This window comes from Gastrolobium bilobum, unplaced genomic scaffold (genome assembly GCF_033153095.1).
Source record: "Gastrolobium bilobum isolate Gb01-03AN ecotype WA unplaced genomic scaffold, APGP_CSIRO_Gbil_v1 utg609, whole genome shotgun sequence".
Taxonomy (NCBI): domain Eukaryota; kingdom Viridiplantae; phylum Streptophyta; class Magnoliopsida; order Fabales; family Fabaceae; genus Gastrolobium; species Gastrolobium bilobum.
The window spans coordinates 101730-121286 of record NW_026899102.1 but is presented as its reverse complement, the minus strand read 5'-3'; the positions used below and the strand labels follow the sequence as shown (position 1 = coordinate 121286).

Sequence of the window (19557 nt, the reverse complement as noted above, 5' to 3'; positions counted from 1 at the left end):
GTTGGATTCCTCAATCGAGCATACCACATAATCAAATTTTGAGACCATTGACCTCAAAATCTTTTCAGTAATAATTTTTTCACTCATACTTTCACCATGAGCCTTCATTTTGTTGACTATGGCTAGAGTACGAGAAAAATAGGCATTGACTATCTCTCCTTCCTTCATATGAAGAATCTCAAAATCTCTGCGTAAAGCTTGCAATTGTGCCCTCTTGACCCTGGTTGAACCTTGAAATTTCTGCTTCATTGAGTCCCAGATATTTTTGGCTGTGTCCCTGTTGAGGATTGTTTCAAGAACATCACGATCTATTGCTTGGAAGAGATAATTCTTTACTTTTAAGTCCTTCAACTTCTGCTCCTCGATCAATTTGCGTTGAGCCTCTGTAGGCTCTGCTCCATCTGCCACCACCGTTATTCCATTCTCAACTAGACCCCAATACTCTTTGGAGCGGAGAAAATTCTCCATCAACATTGCCCAATGGTCATAGTGACCATCAAATTTGGGAATAGCAGGCTGCACAAAACTATTGCTACCACTTTCTGCCATTTTCAACTCCTTTTACCTGAAAGAAAGTTGCAATTTCTTTCTTGACATGCACTAGCTGTTTTTCTCTCAAGCTCACTGTTTTCCTCACATGCACTTAGGATCAGGCCCCTATAATGGAGCTCTGATACCAATTGTTGAAACAGAATAGTACCACACAGATTTTCATAGAACAATCTTATTAGAATTCAAAAACAGGTGTTGGCTTTATAGCCTTACAACATAAAAAAAAAAAAACTGAAGCATAACAGATCCACGTATTACATGGCTTGCAACGTGGTGACTAATTAAAAGAATAACAGAACTCATATCTCCACATCCCTAAAGCATAGGACTTTATTTAACAAACAGATAAACCCAAATAACAGTAAAAATACTAACGGACTATTAGTCCAACAGACTTGCATGCTTTCATACGTTGCCTAATAATGTCGAGTTATTAATTATCGTTTTATATTAATATTTAACATTAAAAAAAAATATGTGAAAGATAATGATTTACAAAATTTTAAGTGATACAATATAAAAAAAATGTTACAATAAATGTATTTTAAAATATCTAATTCACGTTCATTCACACCAAATAATTATACCACGATCCACGTAGACAACAAAAAGAAAAAAAAAACATAATTAAGTCGTTGTCAAATTTTAATTATTAGTTACTATAAGTAACTACTATTTGAAGTTATTAGTTACTATAAGTAATTACTATTTTCAATATGACAACAACTTAACAATTTTGACTCTTGAGCTACTGGAGCTCAATAATCATTAACGCAACTTTATATTGTGCACAAGGCCAAAAAAGATAGAGAATAATCAACGTTAAACTTTAAAGTGTCAAATTGTCAATTATATATATCCTTTCTGCTCCCAATCAACTTTTTTTAATAGGGTTATTAATTTACTTTAGCACATTGATGCTTAAGCACCATCAAATTAAGCATAATAAAATAAATTACCAATGTTTAATTTGTTATGACTTTTTTATTATATTTTATTCCAGTATAGTTTATGTCATTTTAAAAAAAATTACTCTCATATTGAATAAAATTCATCTCTTATATTATACTCACATAAAAAAACATATTTTTTTTAATTGGTGAATCTCACTTTATTTATTTCATAATATAAGATGATTTATCTCTTATAAATAAATAAAACCCTTTAAAAAATCATTTAGTTAGTTAGAACGTAGAATGTGCATAAAAGTCAATGTTGACGAGTGCCGACATCAAAATCGGACGTCGTGGCTCCGCCTACGTGTGGGGTGGGGGGTGTTAGCAAGATTATTCCTACGGATATTATTAAATTTAAGTAAAATATAAAAATATTTAAATATTTACATTATTTGTATAATTACTATTAAGAAACTTTAAAAAAATTTAACAAACTGGAAAAGTTATAAAAATGCATATATAGTTAATTTAAAATAATTTGAATATCACGTTTTTATTTTCAAAATAAATAATGACATATGTTATTTTTTAAGGGAGAGTAGACTAAGAGATTTAACCATTCTGAAAAAAATTAAATTCTAACTTGATATATAAAAATAAATATTTTATTTTAAAATATTAACCAATAATGTACTCTCTTAAAGATGAAATATAACAAAATAATTTCTAAACTTTCATGGAATTATTAAGGTACGCACGCTAATAGTGCTATAATATCTACAATTGGTTGTAGAGTAATTATTATTAGTAATTTTATAATATTTTCTAGATTTATATCCATCTCTACATGTATATTCTTAAAATTGTTGCTTATTTTACATAATATTTTTTTAAAATAAATTTTAAAGAAATAAATTAAAAAATTAAATTATAATTGAAAGTAATTGAAAAGCTAATATTTTTAAACTGATATCAAAATTAAATCTGGTTAAGTGATAAAAAAGTTAAAATTAATTATTTTAAAAAGAGTAAAATTACGTGGAGATAAAGTATAATATTCCCAAAGTTTTAATTAGGTAAGATAACTGATAATAACAGCTTACCAAAAAAAAACTGATAGTAATAAATAAAGTTTTAATATGTTTTTTTCTTCTTTCTTAAAATTGTTTTGTATAATAGTTAATGAAATAATTGTTTTTTCTTTTTTTTTTCTTTTTAAAAGTTAAAAGTCAAAATACAAAAAAAAAATATATATGGCCTGTTTGAATTCTCTTCTTAAAAATAATTTTTTAATTTTTAGAAAAAAAATCAAAAAAATCTATTTGGTAAGACTTATTTTGTAAAAATAGTTTTGCAAAATATAATTTTTTTTAGTTTTTAGAATAAATTTAGAAACATAAAAAACAATTTTTAGTTTTTAGTTATTTTTTTGTATTTCGGCTTTTAACTTTTAAAACAAACAAAAAAACAGAAAATATATGTTTCATTAACTACTAGGGATGATAAACAAACGAAGGGCCTTTTGGGGGCCTTTGACTCGACTCGTGAAGGCTTGAGCTTACATGTTTAAAATTAGTTGTTGGAAACAGGCTTGGACTTATATAAAAGCTCGTTTAATAAAAAGGCATCAGACTTCAATTCAAAAGCTCGGCCTTAGAGTCTCTCAGGCTGGCCTAGTATATTAATTTTTATTTTTATTTTATATTCTTATATTACTTGTAATAGCCCTCTCTCTCTTCTCAATCCATTTCACCTCATCTTATTAGTTAAACAGACTCTTTGCATGATTTTGTTCTATATTATGTTGTTTGGATATACATTGAATTTATGATTATTTATGAAATTACTAGTGCTGTTGATTGTACATTCTGTTTGGATAAATTTTTGTTGTTTTATTTAGGCTAACAATCTAAATCAGGTTTTTATTTTTTGTAAATAAGTCAGGCCACACGCCGATAATTATATTCATAATAGGTAACAGGCTTGATCAGGCTGACACATTTAAACACAAACTTAGCCTTTTAAGATCAAAGCTCGACTCGGCTCGGCCCGTTAATACCCCTATTAATTACTCTAAAAAATAGTCTTAAAAAAACAATTAAAAATATTTCTGTGTTCTCTAAATTTGATTCTAAAAATTGGAAATAATTTTAATTTATAAAATTAATTTTACAAAACAGGTTTTATGAAACATATTTTATATTTTATTCTAAAAATTAAAAATTTATTTTTGAAAATAGGATCCAGACATGGCCAAATATTCTTTTTCTTTCTTTGTCTGACATAAGGAGGTCGGTGACTTAATAAAGAAAGTTAAAGTTTCATCTTTGATAAATGGTGCTATTCATCACGTGTATATTATTGTCTCAAATCTGAAATATGTACACATAATTCGTTTTCGTATGCCTAGAAAAAAACGTGCGACTCGAAAATTGGACGGTTTGAGGCTGAGTCTATGAGACATTAGCTGATTAGCTTTTGACGACCAATCGCATAGACAAATTCAATCTTCACTTTTATTGGTCATATTAAGTGGGCAGTACTCTTATTTATGAAACAAAATGGACATATTGGGTCGGTTCATTGTTCTTTTTCAACTCTTTTTTCTCATTTATAATTAACTAGGTTAGTGTATGGAGTTATAAAATAATTATTATAATAATTATTTTGAAAAGATATTAGCAAACTATATTTTTAAAAATATAAGACAGATAATGATTTGATATTTAAATTATAAGCATTAAAGTATATATGCACATTAAAAAGTAAGAGGTAAGATATTCATACTATTATAATTTTTTTCTATTATCAGTCAACTACCCATCTAATTATCATTGGATTCAAAAATAATTTTTATTTTCTCTCTCTTCATTTAACTTTTTCTCTAGTTTCATGATAATTAAAGTGGTAGTGAATTGATAGTAAAAAAAAAATGATAATATGAATATCTTACCTCTAAAATAAATATTTTTGAAAGCATATATGCAATTAAAAATATTAATTACGGGTCAATTGTATGAATGTGGCATGTCTTACTAAATGTGTTATCATTATGGAAAATGACACATGACATGAGACTTATATTCAAAAACATTGTTTTTATATAGCAATATTAAATTAGGTATTGGAAGATTTAGATTCATTGTTGGTACATCAAAGTGTTTATTGTGAGGAAATGTGTTTTATTTTATTTTATTTTATTTTAAGACTAAGACTAATGCTAATTACTAACTCTGATAGTCGATAGAAATTTATAACACATCAATCATCATTAAAGAAATATTATTGAATCTGAGTTCAAATCATATTCTTTATAAGCGGAAGTTTGATTAAGTAAAGTAACTCATTAGCTTTTATAACAAAATGAAAGTCAATAAGTTAGTTAAAAGATGGGAAAACTTTTAAAATTTAAATTATTGGCATTTAAAACAATAAAAGTAGTAGGACCCAAGAGGAGGTGTGAAAAGTAAATAAAAATGTAATAAAAAAGAAATTCAATAACTTCAGAAAAGCGTTCCCATGGGGCCAAGGTTGGTGAAAGAGGTACCTTTTAAATTGATTTTTCATGGACGGAAAATGATGCATGCCCCGTGACCTGTGATAGATTCCATCAACAAAAGAACTCACAATCACCCTGTCGTTACTTCCACCTTACATAGTTTTATACCCAGTCGGCAATCCAATTAGTAATGGCATCACATAAAAAAAAATAATTAGGCCCCTTGGTGATGCCATACATACTGGATACTGCGTTAATTAGTGTGTCTGTATAAATTTGATTCAGATATTTTTAATTTTTTAAAATTAATTTTAATAAACGTTACGTGAGTTAAGCTGAAGTTATTTATCTTTAAAAAAAATTATATAAAAAATAAATTTCTCAACCTAAAAAAAACTCCATTCTTTTTTTACTTCTAATCGATCATGTTTTTAAGAATATAAAATAACTTTTGCTTAAAACCAACCACAATACAAAAATAAATGTAGTGGTTTTACAGACATTGGTGTCAATTAAATTTTTTTATTTCGGTCTTATTTAAGAAAAATAGCAGAGCTTTGAATATCAAATAATTAACTATCTACAATTTCTAATCTTTTAAATTGGATTTGTATACTGAAGATATTTTGATTGTTATACGAATATAACTAAGAAAAAAATTATTGTAAAATTATATATATATATATATATATATATATATATATATATATATATATATATATATATATATGGCAAAAGTATTTCTATAACAACTTTAGATAAGCTTATCTACAGCTGCCATTTTTAACTATATTCTCCCGGGAGAATATAGTTATAACGTTAAAGTTGCTCTCTTTTTTCTCTCTTCATTTACTTTTCAGAACTTTTTTGCTGACGTGGAGAGAGAGAAAATAGCAACTTTAACGTTATAACTATATTCTCCCGGGAGAATATAGTTAAAAATGACAGCTGTAGATAAATTTATTTAAAATGTTTACCCCTATATATATATATATATAAGAAGTCGAGTAATAATAAGAAGTCGAGTAATCGATGAATTGGAGAAAAAATTAAAAAAGAAAAAAGAAATTTTACATCTAATTTTAACCGATGATCTATGTACATATAACGACTGTAATTTATTGATTTACACCTATATATTAAGAGTAATATTCTAAAAAAAAAGAATTATATTTATCTTATGTTACATAAAATAAACAAGTTTTCTACACACACAAAATAGAGGTGGGTCCCACATCTATTTTTTCTCCTCCTCTTACATGTGGGTTCGACTTATAGTTTTATTTCTATAATATAAGATAATCATTTTCCTACAACATAAGATAAATATAATCCATATATTAATTAATTGTTAATTCTAATAAATTATAACTTCTTATTTTTATTAATTTTGTCTATATACAAAGAGAGAGAGTATGAGAATAAGAGGGGAGGAAATCTATCTTGAAATTGTTTGCAAGAAGTTGCATAAAAATAACATAAAGTTGGAGAGAACCAACAAAGGTAATTAGAATCATTCTTTACTCCAAACCAAGCCAAGTAATGTGCAGGTTGATTCTCCTTGAAAAGATAACCATTTGTTTATTTGTAAAGTTTATAACATCCACCCAAATTTTGTCTTGTTAAATCTAACCACTTTAGTTACCGGGAAACATTTAAAAAGAACACTGGAGGACATGCTTGTATCTTATCATATACAAATTGAACCTAAGTAATGCACGGTGAAACATTCAAATGCAAGGATGTAAGATATGTTGGGCAAGTGATTTCTTACAAATGATGTTTAGGGAGAGTGAATACGTGTTCTACTTTTTTTAAAAAAAATTGCTAGTAGATATTTACATTTGTAAAATCTAAACAAAGTTGAACTATTGAGTTCAATCAACACACCAACACAATTAGATTGACTGTCCTCAAATTATTTTACTGATTTCAATTCAATTAATAGTCACACAATTATAACAATTTTACTATTTTACTTTAATTCCCTATATGTCCTATTAATTTCTATATGATGTATATTAACAAAAAAACATACCTAACCTTTTATAGAGTACAAACATAGCAATAACCTTTTCTTACAGAAAATGTAAACAGTTAACTTCTATAGCACTTTTAATATAACAGAAAACCTCTATAGCACAAATTTATCATAGAAAAACTGTAACAACACTTTCAAACCATAAATGAGTGTTACTTTCTATTTCTATATAGAAAATTCAGAATTTAAACTAGAGACAAAAGACACACGATATATCCTGGTTCACATCCCCTTAATGTAATGGAATGCTACGTCTAGATTGAAGTACCTGCGCTATTTTATTGATCACAAAAAAGTGAGTAAACTTTTCTCAACAAAGCTTTTTCCATATACACGTGTCACATGCGCAATCAATCAAAATACCAAAAACCCTCCTAGTGCATACAGTGCTCTAAGCTCTAAGAATTCTCTCAAGTTGAACCTAGGAGTTCACCAACTCCTCATACACAAGAACTCCACACTCCCTATTCTAAAGGCTTCGAGTCTTGAGAAACACTCTCAAGCCAAACAAAGGTCAACAACCCCTTTGGTTGCACCCACACACCTAGGATAGATTTCTCACACATACAAGCACTTCACTTTAACAACCAATACAAAATTTCAGATTTATGACAAGTGAATTAATAAAAAAATTACAATGCTCTATCACTAGGGGTGTTAATGGGCCGAGCTGAGCCGAACTTTGGTCTTAAAAGGCTAAGCCTGTGTTTAAATGTGTCAGCCTGATCAAGCCTGTTATCTGTTATAAATATTATTATCGGCCTGTGGCCTGACTTATTTACAAAAAGTAAAAACTTGGTTTAGCCTTTTAGCCTATTTAAAAAAAAATAACAAAAATTTATCCAAACAGAATATACAATCAACAATACTAGTAGTTTCATAAATATCATAAATTTAATATATATCCAAACAGCGTAATATAGAACAAAATCATTCAAAAAGTCTATTTAACTAATAAAATGAGGTGAAATGGATTGAGGAGAAAGAGAGGCTATTACAAATAGTATAAAAAATATAAAATAAAAATATAAAATAATATACTAGGCCAGCCTGAGAGGCTCTCGAGCTGAGCTTTTGATTTAGAGTCTGAGGTCTTTTAATTAAACGAGCTTTTATACAAGTTCAAGTCTTGTGCCAACAACCAAATTTAGACATGTAAGTTCAGACCTTCACGAGCCGAGCCAAAGGCCTCTGAAAGGCCCCTGGCTCGTTTAGCACCCCTATCTATCACACTAGATATATCACAAACCAAGCTCCAAGATTATATGATAAATGCAGAAAATTAAGAAAAGGATATGTGTCAAAATTCCTAAAATTAATGCAACAAGGAAATTGGATATATCACAATAAAATCACGAATAATTGAAGTCACAAAATTAGATTCAAAATGCTTACTCAAGATATCTCATAATTTCATAATAATTCTTCTAATCAAAGAATAACAAAGGAAAATGAGTTTTCTTAAAATATACCACAATAGAGATTCACAAGAATCTAAACTGACTTGCTTCCACAAGAATCCAAAATTTTAGCTCCCAAAAACAGAGAAATGTAGATTGGTTCTTGAATTTAGATTCCAAAAAAAATGCTTCCAGTTTTCCAATCTTGAAGAACAATGAACAAAGTTCCTGGTGAGAAATTAAAAATAATGTTTTGCATATATTGTAGCATTTGATGTCATAATAATTTGAAATAGAAAATTAGTTAAGGATGATTCAAATTTCAAGTGTGGAAAAATAACAGTAATGCCTTTTATTCAAAGTTGTCTTTGTCTACAGCATATAGTTCATTAACTTTTCTAGCACTTCTCAATATTTTGATTTTGATTTTGACTTAAAGTATTTATTTGAAGATTGGATGGAAGTGAAGAATCTAGTATCTGCATTGCCTCCCTCGGTGAAGACTGAAGACTGAAGAGAGTTGTTATTGACTTCTTGTGTTGTGTCATCAGTCATGGAGGTAATCATACTTAATAATCAGTTCTTAATTTACAAAGTTCCTGTGACTTTTGCGGTATCATCAGTTGGCTTGCAAGAAAGCAGAATTCTTTTACTTATAATAATTTAGATTAGGGCCCTTCTTAAGTTTTAATAAGACATTAATTTAAACTTTTATTTAGTTTAACATGTAAATCATGGGTTATAAAAGACTTTTTGTTTCAATTTAAAATGTAATGCCAAATGAAGAATTAGCTCAAAATTTGATATTAACTTATATGTATATTAATATTTGCAATTTTGCATTGAATTACTGGTTTTCTGATGGCTACTCTTGATTCGAGATTTGGTTTCATTAAGAATAGTTACTACTTACTATTCTGCTCCTAACCTACATAGTCAATTGTGGCTAACTTATCCTATTTATGATAACTAGGACTTGGATTAGTGTTCCCGTTACAAGTTCAGCTGATCAAATAATAACTTGAATTCTGTCCTCCAATATTTCGTCAATTTAAAAGAGTGTCATTTACAATTTTAGATATCTAGTTTTTTTATTATATTTTAAATGAGAAAGATTATATTTACAATTTTTTTGTTTACAAACTACACTAAATATGACCGGTCATACTTCAATCAAAAGTGTATGACAGGTCATACTTAGTGTAATTTGTAAAAAAAGTTTGTAAACAGATCTTTTTCTATTTTAAATTATTTATTAAATGTTATTATATATTAATTATTATATTTGTGTGTTTTCATATTTTTAAGACAATCGTGGTTCAATACTTATTATGCCGTGGGAAGAAAGTGTAATTCTTATTAGAAAAGTTCGTGCCTTTTTATATATTTGCTTTGATATATAATCATTGCTAATTGTTCATTTTAATTTTTAATATTATGCGACATTATTTAATAAATGATTTAGATCAGTATGCTAAAATTTATAGTAAATTTTTTTCCTAATAAATTTATGCAATTACTATAAATATTTTGATAAATTAATGTGTAAATTTTTTTGGTACTAGCCTATCTAATTGTGTCATAATTTTGAAGTTCAACGTTCAAAAAAAGAATAGGAATATAGATTTTGAGAGTTTACAGTTTTCACATGATTATGACAAAGGGCATTAATCTTTATTTATGATGAAAATCAATGTTTACAGTTTGGAGTTGAGCACAAATAAAAATGTCTGATTTCTATCTGTATATATTTGTAATTTCAAAAGACACAACTAATCCCAATTCAACATTTATGAACAAAAAGTCACATTATTAATAACTATTCAATCATTAGTTTAATTGTTAAATCGTATACATTTATCATACATAAACATTTCTTACGATATACACTATGTTCCATTTTTCGTTTGAATATTTCTATCCCATAATTTCAAGTTTATTTTTATAAGTTTTGTTCAAACTACAATTTAGAAGTTCTGAATAAAAAAATTAAATACACTCTAAATGGCTAGATAAGTTGTCCCTATTATATATAAACTAATGTTAATGACGTGATTGACGTCCCTGGCCGTGGCTGTGAGATGGCATTGTGACTTTGGAAGCATAAGTCCGAACAAAATGAATCCCTGTATATAAATTTTATTTATATAATAAAATTTATACTTATTTTTCCTTCGACAGATTTTGATAAATTTTCATAATGCTCATTTATTAAATATTTATGGACATAAATTTTTCACTATATATAACCTGTGAGTGAGAGGATTTATTGCCAAAGTCCAACATCTTTCGGATTCAACGTAGGGGTAAAGATTCAATCACAAATTACGGTGCAAGCAACGCACACGCGAGAGGGGAGGTCAACGACTTGTGAATCTGTGTTATAAATTGAATGGCAGCTATTTGAGAGCAAAAACCAAGACATGAGTCATGAGATGAGACATAATCTTTTGTTTGCTGGAAAGAGGAGACTATTAGCATATTTGATATTCATTTGAAAATCAACTTTAACTTAAACGAGAAAGTAAACATGTGGGGACTGGAGAGCACTTATAAAGACACCATTAACGAGGTGCACAAAGGGGGAAAAAAATGCAAATTAAAATTCATGCTTGTTTCAATTAGTTCAAATTGTAATCACAAAATTGATGAAAACAAAAGCAAAGAATCTCCTCTCGGCTAGTTGTCACCTATCCGCATCCATTTGTCGTTTTCTTGGTTTATAAGTAAGATTTATACCTACAGAATCCCACATGCTAGCATTGTTCTCAGTGACTGACTGAGTGGCGTTAGCTGTGGAACTTGCCTAAGAATAAAAAGCACTTTCTCTTTACTCTCTCTCCTCAATAATTTTTGCATGATTTTTTTTTTTCCACTATCGTTTACTGTTATGGGTTTTCAACAAATTGTTTATAACAAGAAAAAAAAAAAAAAAAAGCATGACAGTTTTACGAGTCACTAACAACGTGACATGTTTGTTTTATACGTTGATTTACATTTTGGGCCTCCAGAGCCCAAAACTTGAACGTGGACCTGGAAGCCCACAGTTGCAAAACTACACGTAGTCTGAATCACCTGCTTTTAAGTGGCTGGTGGAGATGTTGACCCAAAAAATAAATGAAGAGATGTTGAGAATAAATTTTTTTAGTGCAATCGATATATCGAAGATTCGATGCGAGTGTGATGCACTCATACATGTAGATAAAAAATATCATATTATCTGATTGATTTTTATTTAATTCTCTCTTTCAATTGAGTATCTTTGTGCCCAAGTACTCCACTCATCTAGAATAAATTTTAGGTGTATGTGTTGCCCCTAGATTTATTGCATCTCATCAACGAGAGCATTACACGTCAAAGGAGAGAGAGAATGTGACAGAAGACAAAATTTGTTGGCTGACATGTAATATTTACATTGATGAAATGCACTAAATCTTTGGTGCAACATTAACACCAAAGTTTTATTCACTCACCTTCTACCCAAATCCAACCCAGCTTTGATATCATTGTCAGGCGCATTCAGGAGAAATTTGTGATTCTAACACCATCTCACAACACAAAACCCATAGATCCATGCACTTAGGGATGTACATGGGTCGAACTGAACCGAATTTTTTTAAAAATCGAACCGAATTGGTTTAAACGGTTCGGTTTGAAAATGGTTCGGTTCGGTTCAAAATTGGTTCGGTTCGGTTTGAAACCGGTTCAAGTCGACCCTATTTTAAAAAGAAAAGAAAAAATTAAAATTTAAAATATAAAATTATAAAAATCAATTTGGTTTGGTTCAAAATCGGTTCGGAAACGATTCGGTTCTTAAATTGATTCTAAAAACTGATTCGGTTTATGAACTGATTCTTTAAAAACCGGTTCGGTTTATGAACTGATTTTTTAAAACCAATTATTTTAAGTGCAGTCTAATTCGATTTATGATTCAGTTCAATTTTTTAGTTATTTTACATATCCTTGCATCCACTTAAATACTTTCACTATACCCGTTGTCAACTAATGTATGTCACTCATCATATTTGAAAATCTTGAGTGCATCGCTTCCACTAAATATTTATTAGTTGAGGTGGATTGCAAGCAACACTGAGAAAAACGTGGAAACGGAAATGAATAAAACTAAGGTCGTTGTTGCCAAAATATGATGTAAGAAACAATCCAAAAAAGCAAAAGGCAAAGTGCATTAATCGAATCCCGATTATTGTTCATTGGTCACAAACACACACTCGTTTTACGCATAAATACGTTAAAAAGCAAACATGAAGAAGAAAGCTTTGTCTATTTTGATGCGCGCCAGAATGAGGCCCAACGATCGTACCAACCTTTCTCTATCTCCTCTCCCTCTAATTGTGAGTAATCTCGCAATTCCAGTTTAATTCACGCCTTTGAATTTCACTTTTGCAGATTTGACTCCACTCACCACCATACAGTTGTTTTTGATTCAATTTCTATGCAAATCGATTCGATTCTGTGCGTAATTGGTTTTGAATTCGATTCCCCGTTGACTCTTTGTTCCTTCGATTGCGTTGAATGTGCAACAGAACGTGGCGAATCAAATGAAGCAGCAGAATTCCCAGAAAAACGAATCGCCGGAAGAAGGAAATTCAGTGCTTAATGACTCCGGCAACACCGAGAGGTTATTATTATTATTATTATTAACAATATTATTATTATTTTCCCACACTCTCGGAATTTGCATGCTTAACTTTTATGCTCAATTTTTTTTATTTTTCATTTTTTAATTTATGCGTTGTCTTGACTTATTCCTAGGGAGTTTAAGCGTGTCCGTGACTCAATGCATTCTGCCATATCAATGAACAAAACGGAAGTTCTGGATGACGTGCTTAATAACTTCTCGGAGGTAATCTCATCTTAGATTTTATGGCATTGAAGCTTTCTTAATTTGATTCTCTTATTATCATTGCTTATTTCATTTCCACAAGCTGTTAATAATGCAGGGATATTTTAGCCTTTCACATGAAAACCGTCGCAAGTTGCTCCTTGTCCTTGCTAGAGAGTATGATCTCAATAGATCACAAGTTCGCGAACTGTTAAAACAGTACCTTGGACTTGAACTTCCTGCTGGTGAGTGATTTGTGTATGTGTTTGTGTTTAACTCTTTGCATTATTATTTTCAAAACTGTGGTGTGAGAAAAGTGATTGGGTTATCAGACAAAGCTCAGGTGAATGGCTCCGAAGAAGAAGGCTTGTTTTCTTCTTTCTATCGCATTGAGTGGAATTTGAGGCATGCCCTTCAGCCAGTTTATGAAGTTCTCTTTGAGCGTCTTAACACTCATCCTGGAGGGTTGAGGTTCTTATCCATTCTTCGAGCAGATATCCTATCTATTCTCGCGTAATTTTTCTGTGCCTCTGCTTCCTGTAATTTATTTATCTTGCAATGACACTAGGAGCAAATATCTTAGTTACTTGTTGATTCTTTAAAATATAGTGGATTCTTTGTTAGAGAATTTAGATACTGATTGTCCTACAAACCTCTGGCACAAGGCTTTCTGCTATGAGAACCTTAAAATAAAATAAAATTTATAAAATGTGTGAATTTAAGTACCTACAGTTCATAACATGCTTTCTGATGGAAAAGATAAAAGAAAGATAAGACAAGGTTCAACTTTACTTTCCCGAAATTTTGAATATGATGATTCAATTCTTCCACTACACAGAGAGGAAAATATTGCATCTTTGAGAGCATTGGATTCTTATTTAAAGGAAAAGCTTAATACGTGGCTTAGTCCTGCTGCCTTAGAGCTTCACCAAATTACGTGGGATGATCCTGCATCTCTGCTGGAGAAAATTGTTGCTTATGAAGTACTGTTTTCCTTTTCATCTATTGAATTGTCATTTAATGTAGCTCTTGTCCTCCATTGTATGCATAATCTTCATTATCTTGTGTAGGCGGTGCACCCTATTAGCAACCTTCTAGATCTTAAGAGAAGGCTGGGAATTGGCCGTCGTTGTTTTGGATATTTACATCCATCAATTCCTGGTCAGCAGTTCTTCTCGCACTTGGTTCATGAAAGATAATTCTCTACTTGGCAATATCTGATCCATTAAACTAGTTTTTGTATGGCTTCTCTTCAATTTAAGTTTGTAATAGCTTGAAAACAACGTGTTTTCATTGATGATGTCATTTTACAAGACTTTTCTGACAATGCTTGGTAGCCAATTTTTTTCAAATAATCTATTAGCTTATCTGATATTGCAACTTGCATTTGTTGTTACTTGTTACAGTTTTGTAATTTATACTGGTGCTTAATAATTAACTTTTAATTAACATCTCAGCAGTCATTGTTTTCACCTAAATCAAATTATGAGTCTGCATCAGCTGAGCAAGTTAGTGACAGCAATACTGATAGAACAATGGTTGCTTTCAAGGTGATTGTATTACATGGACAGTACACTTGTATTTCATTAGTCTAATGTCAAGTAACTTGAAAAATTGAATTTGGTGCTACTGTTTTCTATAGTCCATTGACTCTATTCTTTATACATGATCAATTTGACCCTGTGTGACCCAATGAATTTCAGTGGTTGACAATGTTGTAGTTATATACCTGTTCTCAAATTTTAATGTGTTTTTTGGAAATAGTGATAGTGATTAGTATGTCATTGGGAACTATGGGAGTCAACATATTATTGGAAAGATTAGAGGCATAGGAAATATTTTAATTATTTATTCTTTTATGTAGATAAATATCAAGGATGCCTAGTGCTCTCACTCAAGCAATTTGCAGAACTTCTGTCTAATTTCTAAAAGTCTATTATTAAAGTTTATGCAGTGTGTTAAACTCTTTTATGTGCTTTGGTTTTTTGTTTTTCCTTAGGTGAACCCCTAATTTTCATTGAAGTCGCACTACTGAAGAATGTGGCTCAGACTATACAGGTTAATTTTGTTTGAATTTATCTGAAACAAACCCTTTTTTAGTACCTTGTTTTAAACATTTTTTCTTCGTTTCACAGGAAGTTTTGTGGGATAGTCCTCCTATACCTGAAAGTGAGGCAACATGTGCATTGTTCTACTCTATATCATCAACTCAGGTATGCTATATATTATCAGTTAAAGCTAGTGGAAATTTGATAATATATCAAAAAAGTTATTAATTCTTTTATTTTTATTTTTTTTGTAGATAAAGAGTTGTTAATTTTTTATCTGTGCCTCATTGGGAAAATTGAACTGTGCCTCATTGGGCTTTTTATCTGACTGGCATTTATTGCTACTATTTGTTTAATTTTCCTTTTATCTTCTCTGATCTGTTTTATTTATGTTTGCACATTAGAATTTAGATTTATTTGCTTTTTTGGTTTCTACTACTGTCAGTTTCTCCCCTTCCTAACAACTCCCTGAAGAAAAATGCAGGATATAGTTTTATTCCTGATTGGCATAATTCTGAAACTTTTGCAGCCTGGCTTATCAGGGATCAACTTAGGAAAGTTTCTTATCAAACGTGTCGTAAAACTGGTGAAAAGAGAGATGCCACATATTTCTGTAAGTATTTTACCAATTTGTGGAGATCTCTGAATTTGAAAGGTAGAACCAAATGAAATTTATTGCTTCATGCATCGTTGTTAGTATCGCACGATACGCGATACGTATTGTGTGATACGATACGATTTAGAATCTCTGGTTCTCCACAATACGTATCGGTTGGTTGTATCAGAATGAGTCTTGTATCAGACTGTGTAGCGTTGTATCGTACGATACAGTATCGAATCGTGTATCGTATGATACGAAATTCGAACTAAAATAGGAAATTTTCATACAAAAAAAATCTATTAATTGGGAAAAGTAAATAAAGATATAATTTTTGATTTAAATTAAAAAAAATCTGAAAAATCATTATTAATAAGGGAAAGAAAAAAAAGATTTGATTTGTGATTTAATTTCTAAAATCAATCAGCAAAAACCAATATTAGTTATGTCATTGATAGATGCTGATAGTGATAATAATAATATTAGTTTTGATGATTGATGAGTAGGAAAATAATAGGTTTGAACTTTAGTTACTTATGTATTTTGTTGATTGGATTCTTTTTGGAATTTGGATTTATATGATATTATATATTTTTAAATTGTTTTATTATGTTTTTGTATATTACGATTCGTGATACACGATACAAAAAACCAGCTGAACAATACATGATACATATTGCGATTCAACAATCTTGGCTTCATGGAATTTGTAAATGCATAACATTTAATCAATATCATTCTACTTAAGTTTTATTAACCCATAATTTCATGCTTTTTTCCTTGGTTTTGATATGAATGGTATTGTCAACAACAAAAAGTGTGTTGGTCATCTTTTTACTTTTCTATTTTAATGGGGAGATTTTCCTAGTACATTAGTACAACCTTCTCGTTTCATTCTTTAAATCCTAGGTTTTTAAAGCTGCAGATTTCTTTACTCACTGTTTTCAGAAGAGGGCTAGAAAGGCACATGGCAATTTGCCAACAAGACTATTCTCTCAAAATGATATTTTGCTTCCATCATTCTAGAAGAGTAGAATCTTAAAGTAATATGCTTAATCTCAGTAGTTTTTGGACGCTGTAAGTTATGAAAATTCCTTGTCAGATGCCATGTTTCCTTGGATACTGCCATATCTTATGTATTGAAGTATACTTATGCCCTCCCACATTTAAGATTGCTGACCAATTTTTGCTTCTAGACCTTTGCAACTCTCAGTCCCATCCCAGGATTCATGCCGTGGCTCTTATCCAAGTTGGCATCTCAAGCAGTGCTTGCTGAAGGAGACATGTCACAGCCACTGGATGAGGGACCCAGTTCCACTTTCTGTGAGAACATACTTAAACCAGAAGAAGAAGAAGCAGTTATGAGTTTACCTAAGTATGCTACATACTGTTCTACTTCTATCTGCATATTTTTTGTAATGCTATTCTTTGATATTCTTTCGCAGCTCCGCTAGTTACTTATTTGGAAGTTACATATTACGGTCAAGAAAACTGTCCCAATTGCTGCATTACATGTGTTTTTTATGTATTTCTTTCTTTTTTTCCCAATCATTCAATAATTGCCATATTTTATCCTTTTATGATCCTTGGTTGTCATTGCAAAGAATCATATTCTAATTGTAGTGCACTCAAATTTCTTTCCCTACGTGCCTTGGATATTAGTGATGACAATTATTGTTTATAGTAACTTCTATTTGCTCTCCTAATTTATCTCTGGTGTCACTATCATGCGACTAATATCAATATGAGTTGCAGGGATATTGCCCCTGGAAAAGACGGAATGGAAGTTATCTTCAACTTGCTTACTTCTACATCCTATAAGTGGATCCATTCGCCAGAGCTTCTGTCAGCATTAAAACCCCCTTTGATGCGTTTATGCACCAGGTATTGCGAACAATTTATGGGGAATAAAAGAAAGCCATGTTAGAAGTGACTTCTTTGAAATATTGCATTGAGATAGGCGGCTGGCTACACCTATAATTTATAATTCATGGAGAAGTAATCAGAAAACTTTTTTGATTCTTTTTGTATCACAGATACCTTCTGCAAGAAAAGAAAAGAGGAAAAGCTTTGGACTCCGTAGCAAATTTTCACTTGCAAAATGGAGCGGTATGTCTTGCAAGCATGATGTACAACTAATAAACTTCTGTTATTGGAAATGGCATTTTCATTATGAAACCAGTAGTTTCTGCATTGCACATTATACTCTATAATATGTTTTGACATCTTTAAAGGTTTTTTCACTGAAGACATTGTATGGTTTATTATCTTGGCATTTATTTCTATCAGTAATTTTATAAGACAAAAGTGGGAGTTCATGCAGCAAATCTATGTCCTAGCCACAAATAACCTACTTTTGTAATTTAAGTAAATTGGCACTAACAACTTTTTGCTTCTCAATATGGAACAGATGATTGAAAGAATAAACTGGATGGCAGACCGATCAGAAAAAGGCCTTTCTCAAAGTGGAGGCATCATGGTGAACTATGTCTATAGGTAATCGTTCTCATGAAATTCTGGATCTTGTTTTTGTTCTTACCTAATTATAGTTGCCATTATATTTATGATGTACCCTGTTATTTGTTTATATAAATCTTGTTTGCTTAATTAAATTTGAAAAGTTCCGCCTTACTTCATCTTGATTCTGTTTGTGAAGTTGGGGAACAAATTTTACCAATAAAAGGAGGAATGACTGTACTTGTCCTTTCATCACTTTATGGGTTTCTTTAATTATTAATATCCATATGGATGGATTTGAATAAGATGAATTCAATTTTAAATTTCACTTCACTTGATCAAGTTTGAAGTATATGCTGCTGATGAGACCTAATTGCAGTCTGGAGCACATAGAAGAATATGCTCATTCATACTTCAGCAATGGCGAAATTCATGCTTCAAGTGATCTCCATCGCTGTGTTGGGGTAATGGCTTCTGCTTAATGTCGGTTCAAGTTTGATATAACATAAACTTCAACTAATTTTCACAAATATCATCTGTGCATGTGGTTTGGAAACAAAGCTCATTGACAGCAGACGACCTTATTGCTATTAAGCTTTTCCTTTCTTTGTCTCTCTCTCTCTCTCTCTCTCAATCTCTTTACTGTCATTTTCAGCCATAGAGTGATGGGAAATCAGGAAGTCTGCTTCGCCAGAGTATACTGGAAAAGTTTTATCAAAAGAATGCGACAAATGCATTTATGTCTAAAAATGAGGAAGCTTGTATCTTTAATTGTTGATAATTTCTGTACAGAGAATAAAAGGCAGCTGATTGCATATTTAATCCAACTCTTGGTGAAATATGATAGGAGACAACTTGCTAAATTGCCCTGCGTTATTTGGTCGTAGATGATGGAGAGGATACTCTTGCACGACATAGGAGAAAAGCTATGATGAGTAGTTTATGCTTGGTAAACCTCAAGCTATACAATATGATGTATATTTGTAGTACTATCTTAACATCATACTCTTTAGCGAAGAGTGAGATACTGTTACTGAAGTTTAATTGAGTTTTGGTTGGAGATCATGAAGTGTAAACTGTCACAGAGGAAACTGTTCCTTGAAAACATTGAGGATTGTAGGTAATACTTGTTTGCTTGTTTCATCGTTGGACAGTGTTTTCAATTTCAGATGTAAGGGAGAATTAATTACATTCAAATCGGTCAATGCTTTTTTCAGAATCAA

At 30.6% G+C, this 19557-nt stretch overlaps 1 protein-coding gene across 2 annotated transcripts; it reads left to right on the top strand.

Moving 5' to 3' along the window:
* Window positions 1-12627: 12627 nt before the first annotated feature.
* LOC133287219 (uncharacterized) lies at window positions 12628-19393 on the top strand. Of its 2 annotated transcripts, none has more exons than XM_061484781.1 (16): window positions 12628-12740; window positions 12933-13027; window positions 13162-13252; window positions 13350-13472; window positions 13575-13744; window positions 14070-14214; window positions 14302-14392; window positions 15231-15289; window positions 15367-15444; window positions 15809-15892; window positions 17074-17252; window positions 17633-17761; window positions 17914-17986; window positions 18288-18373; window positions 18714-18798; window positions 19127-19393. In XM_061484781.1, the coding sequence occupies exons 1-16, from the start codon at window positions 12651-12653 to the stop codon at window positions 19142-19144; spliced, it is 1596 nt and encodes a 531-aa protein (XP_061340765.1). In that variant the 5' UTR covers window positions 12628-12650; the 3' UTR covers window positions 19145-19393. The 2 variants fall into 2 exon arrangements, with proteins under 2 accessions (XP_061340765.1, XP_061340764.1); XM_061484780.1 differs by having other exon boundaries at window positions 13350-13476; window positions 13564-13744.
* Window positions 19394-19557: the final 164 nt, after the last annotated feature.

Coding starts and splice junctions, on each gene's coding strand:
- LOC133287219 (XM_061484780.1), top strand. CDS start 12,651: ATGAAGAAGAAAGCTTTGTCTATTTTGATGCGCGCCAGAATGAGGCCC. Junction 14,215..14,301: donor AGAAAATTGTTGCTTATGAA/GTACTGTTTTCC, acceptor TATCTTGTGTAG/GCGGTGCACCCTATTAGCAA. Junction 17,987..18,287: donor TTCACTTGCAAAATGGAGCG/GTATGTCTTGCA, acceptor AATATGGAACAG/ATGATTGAAAGAATAAACTG.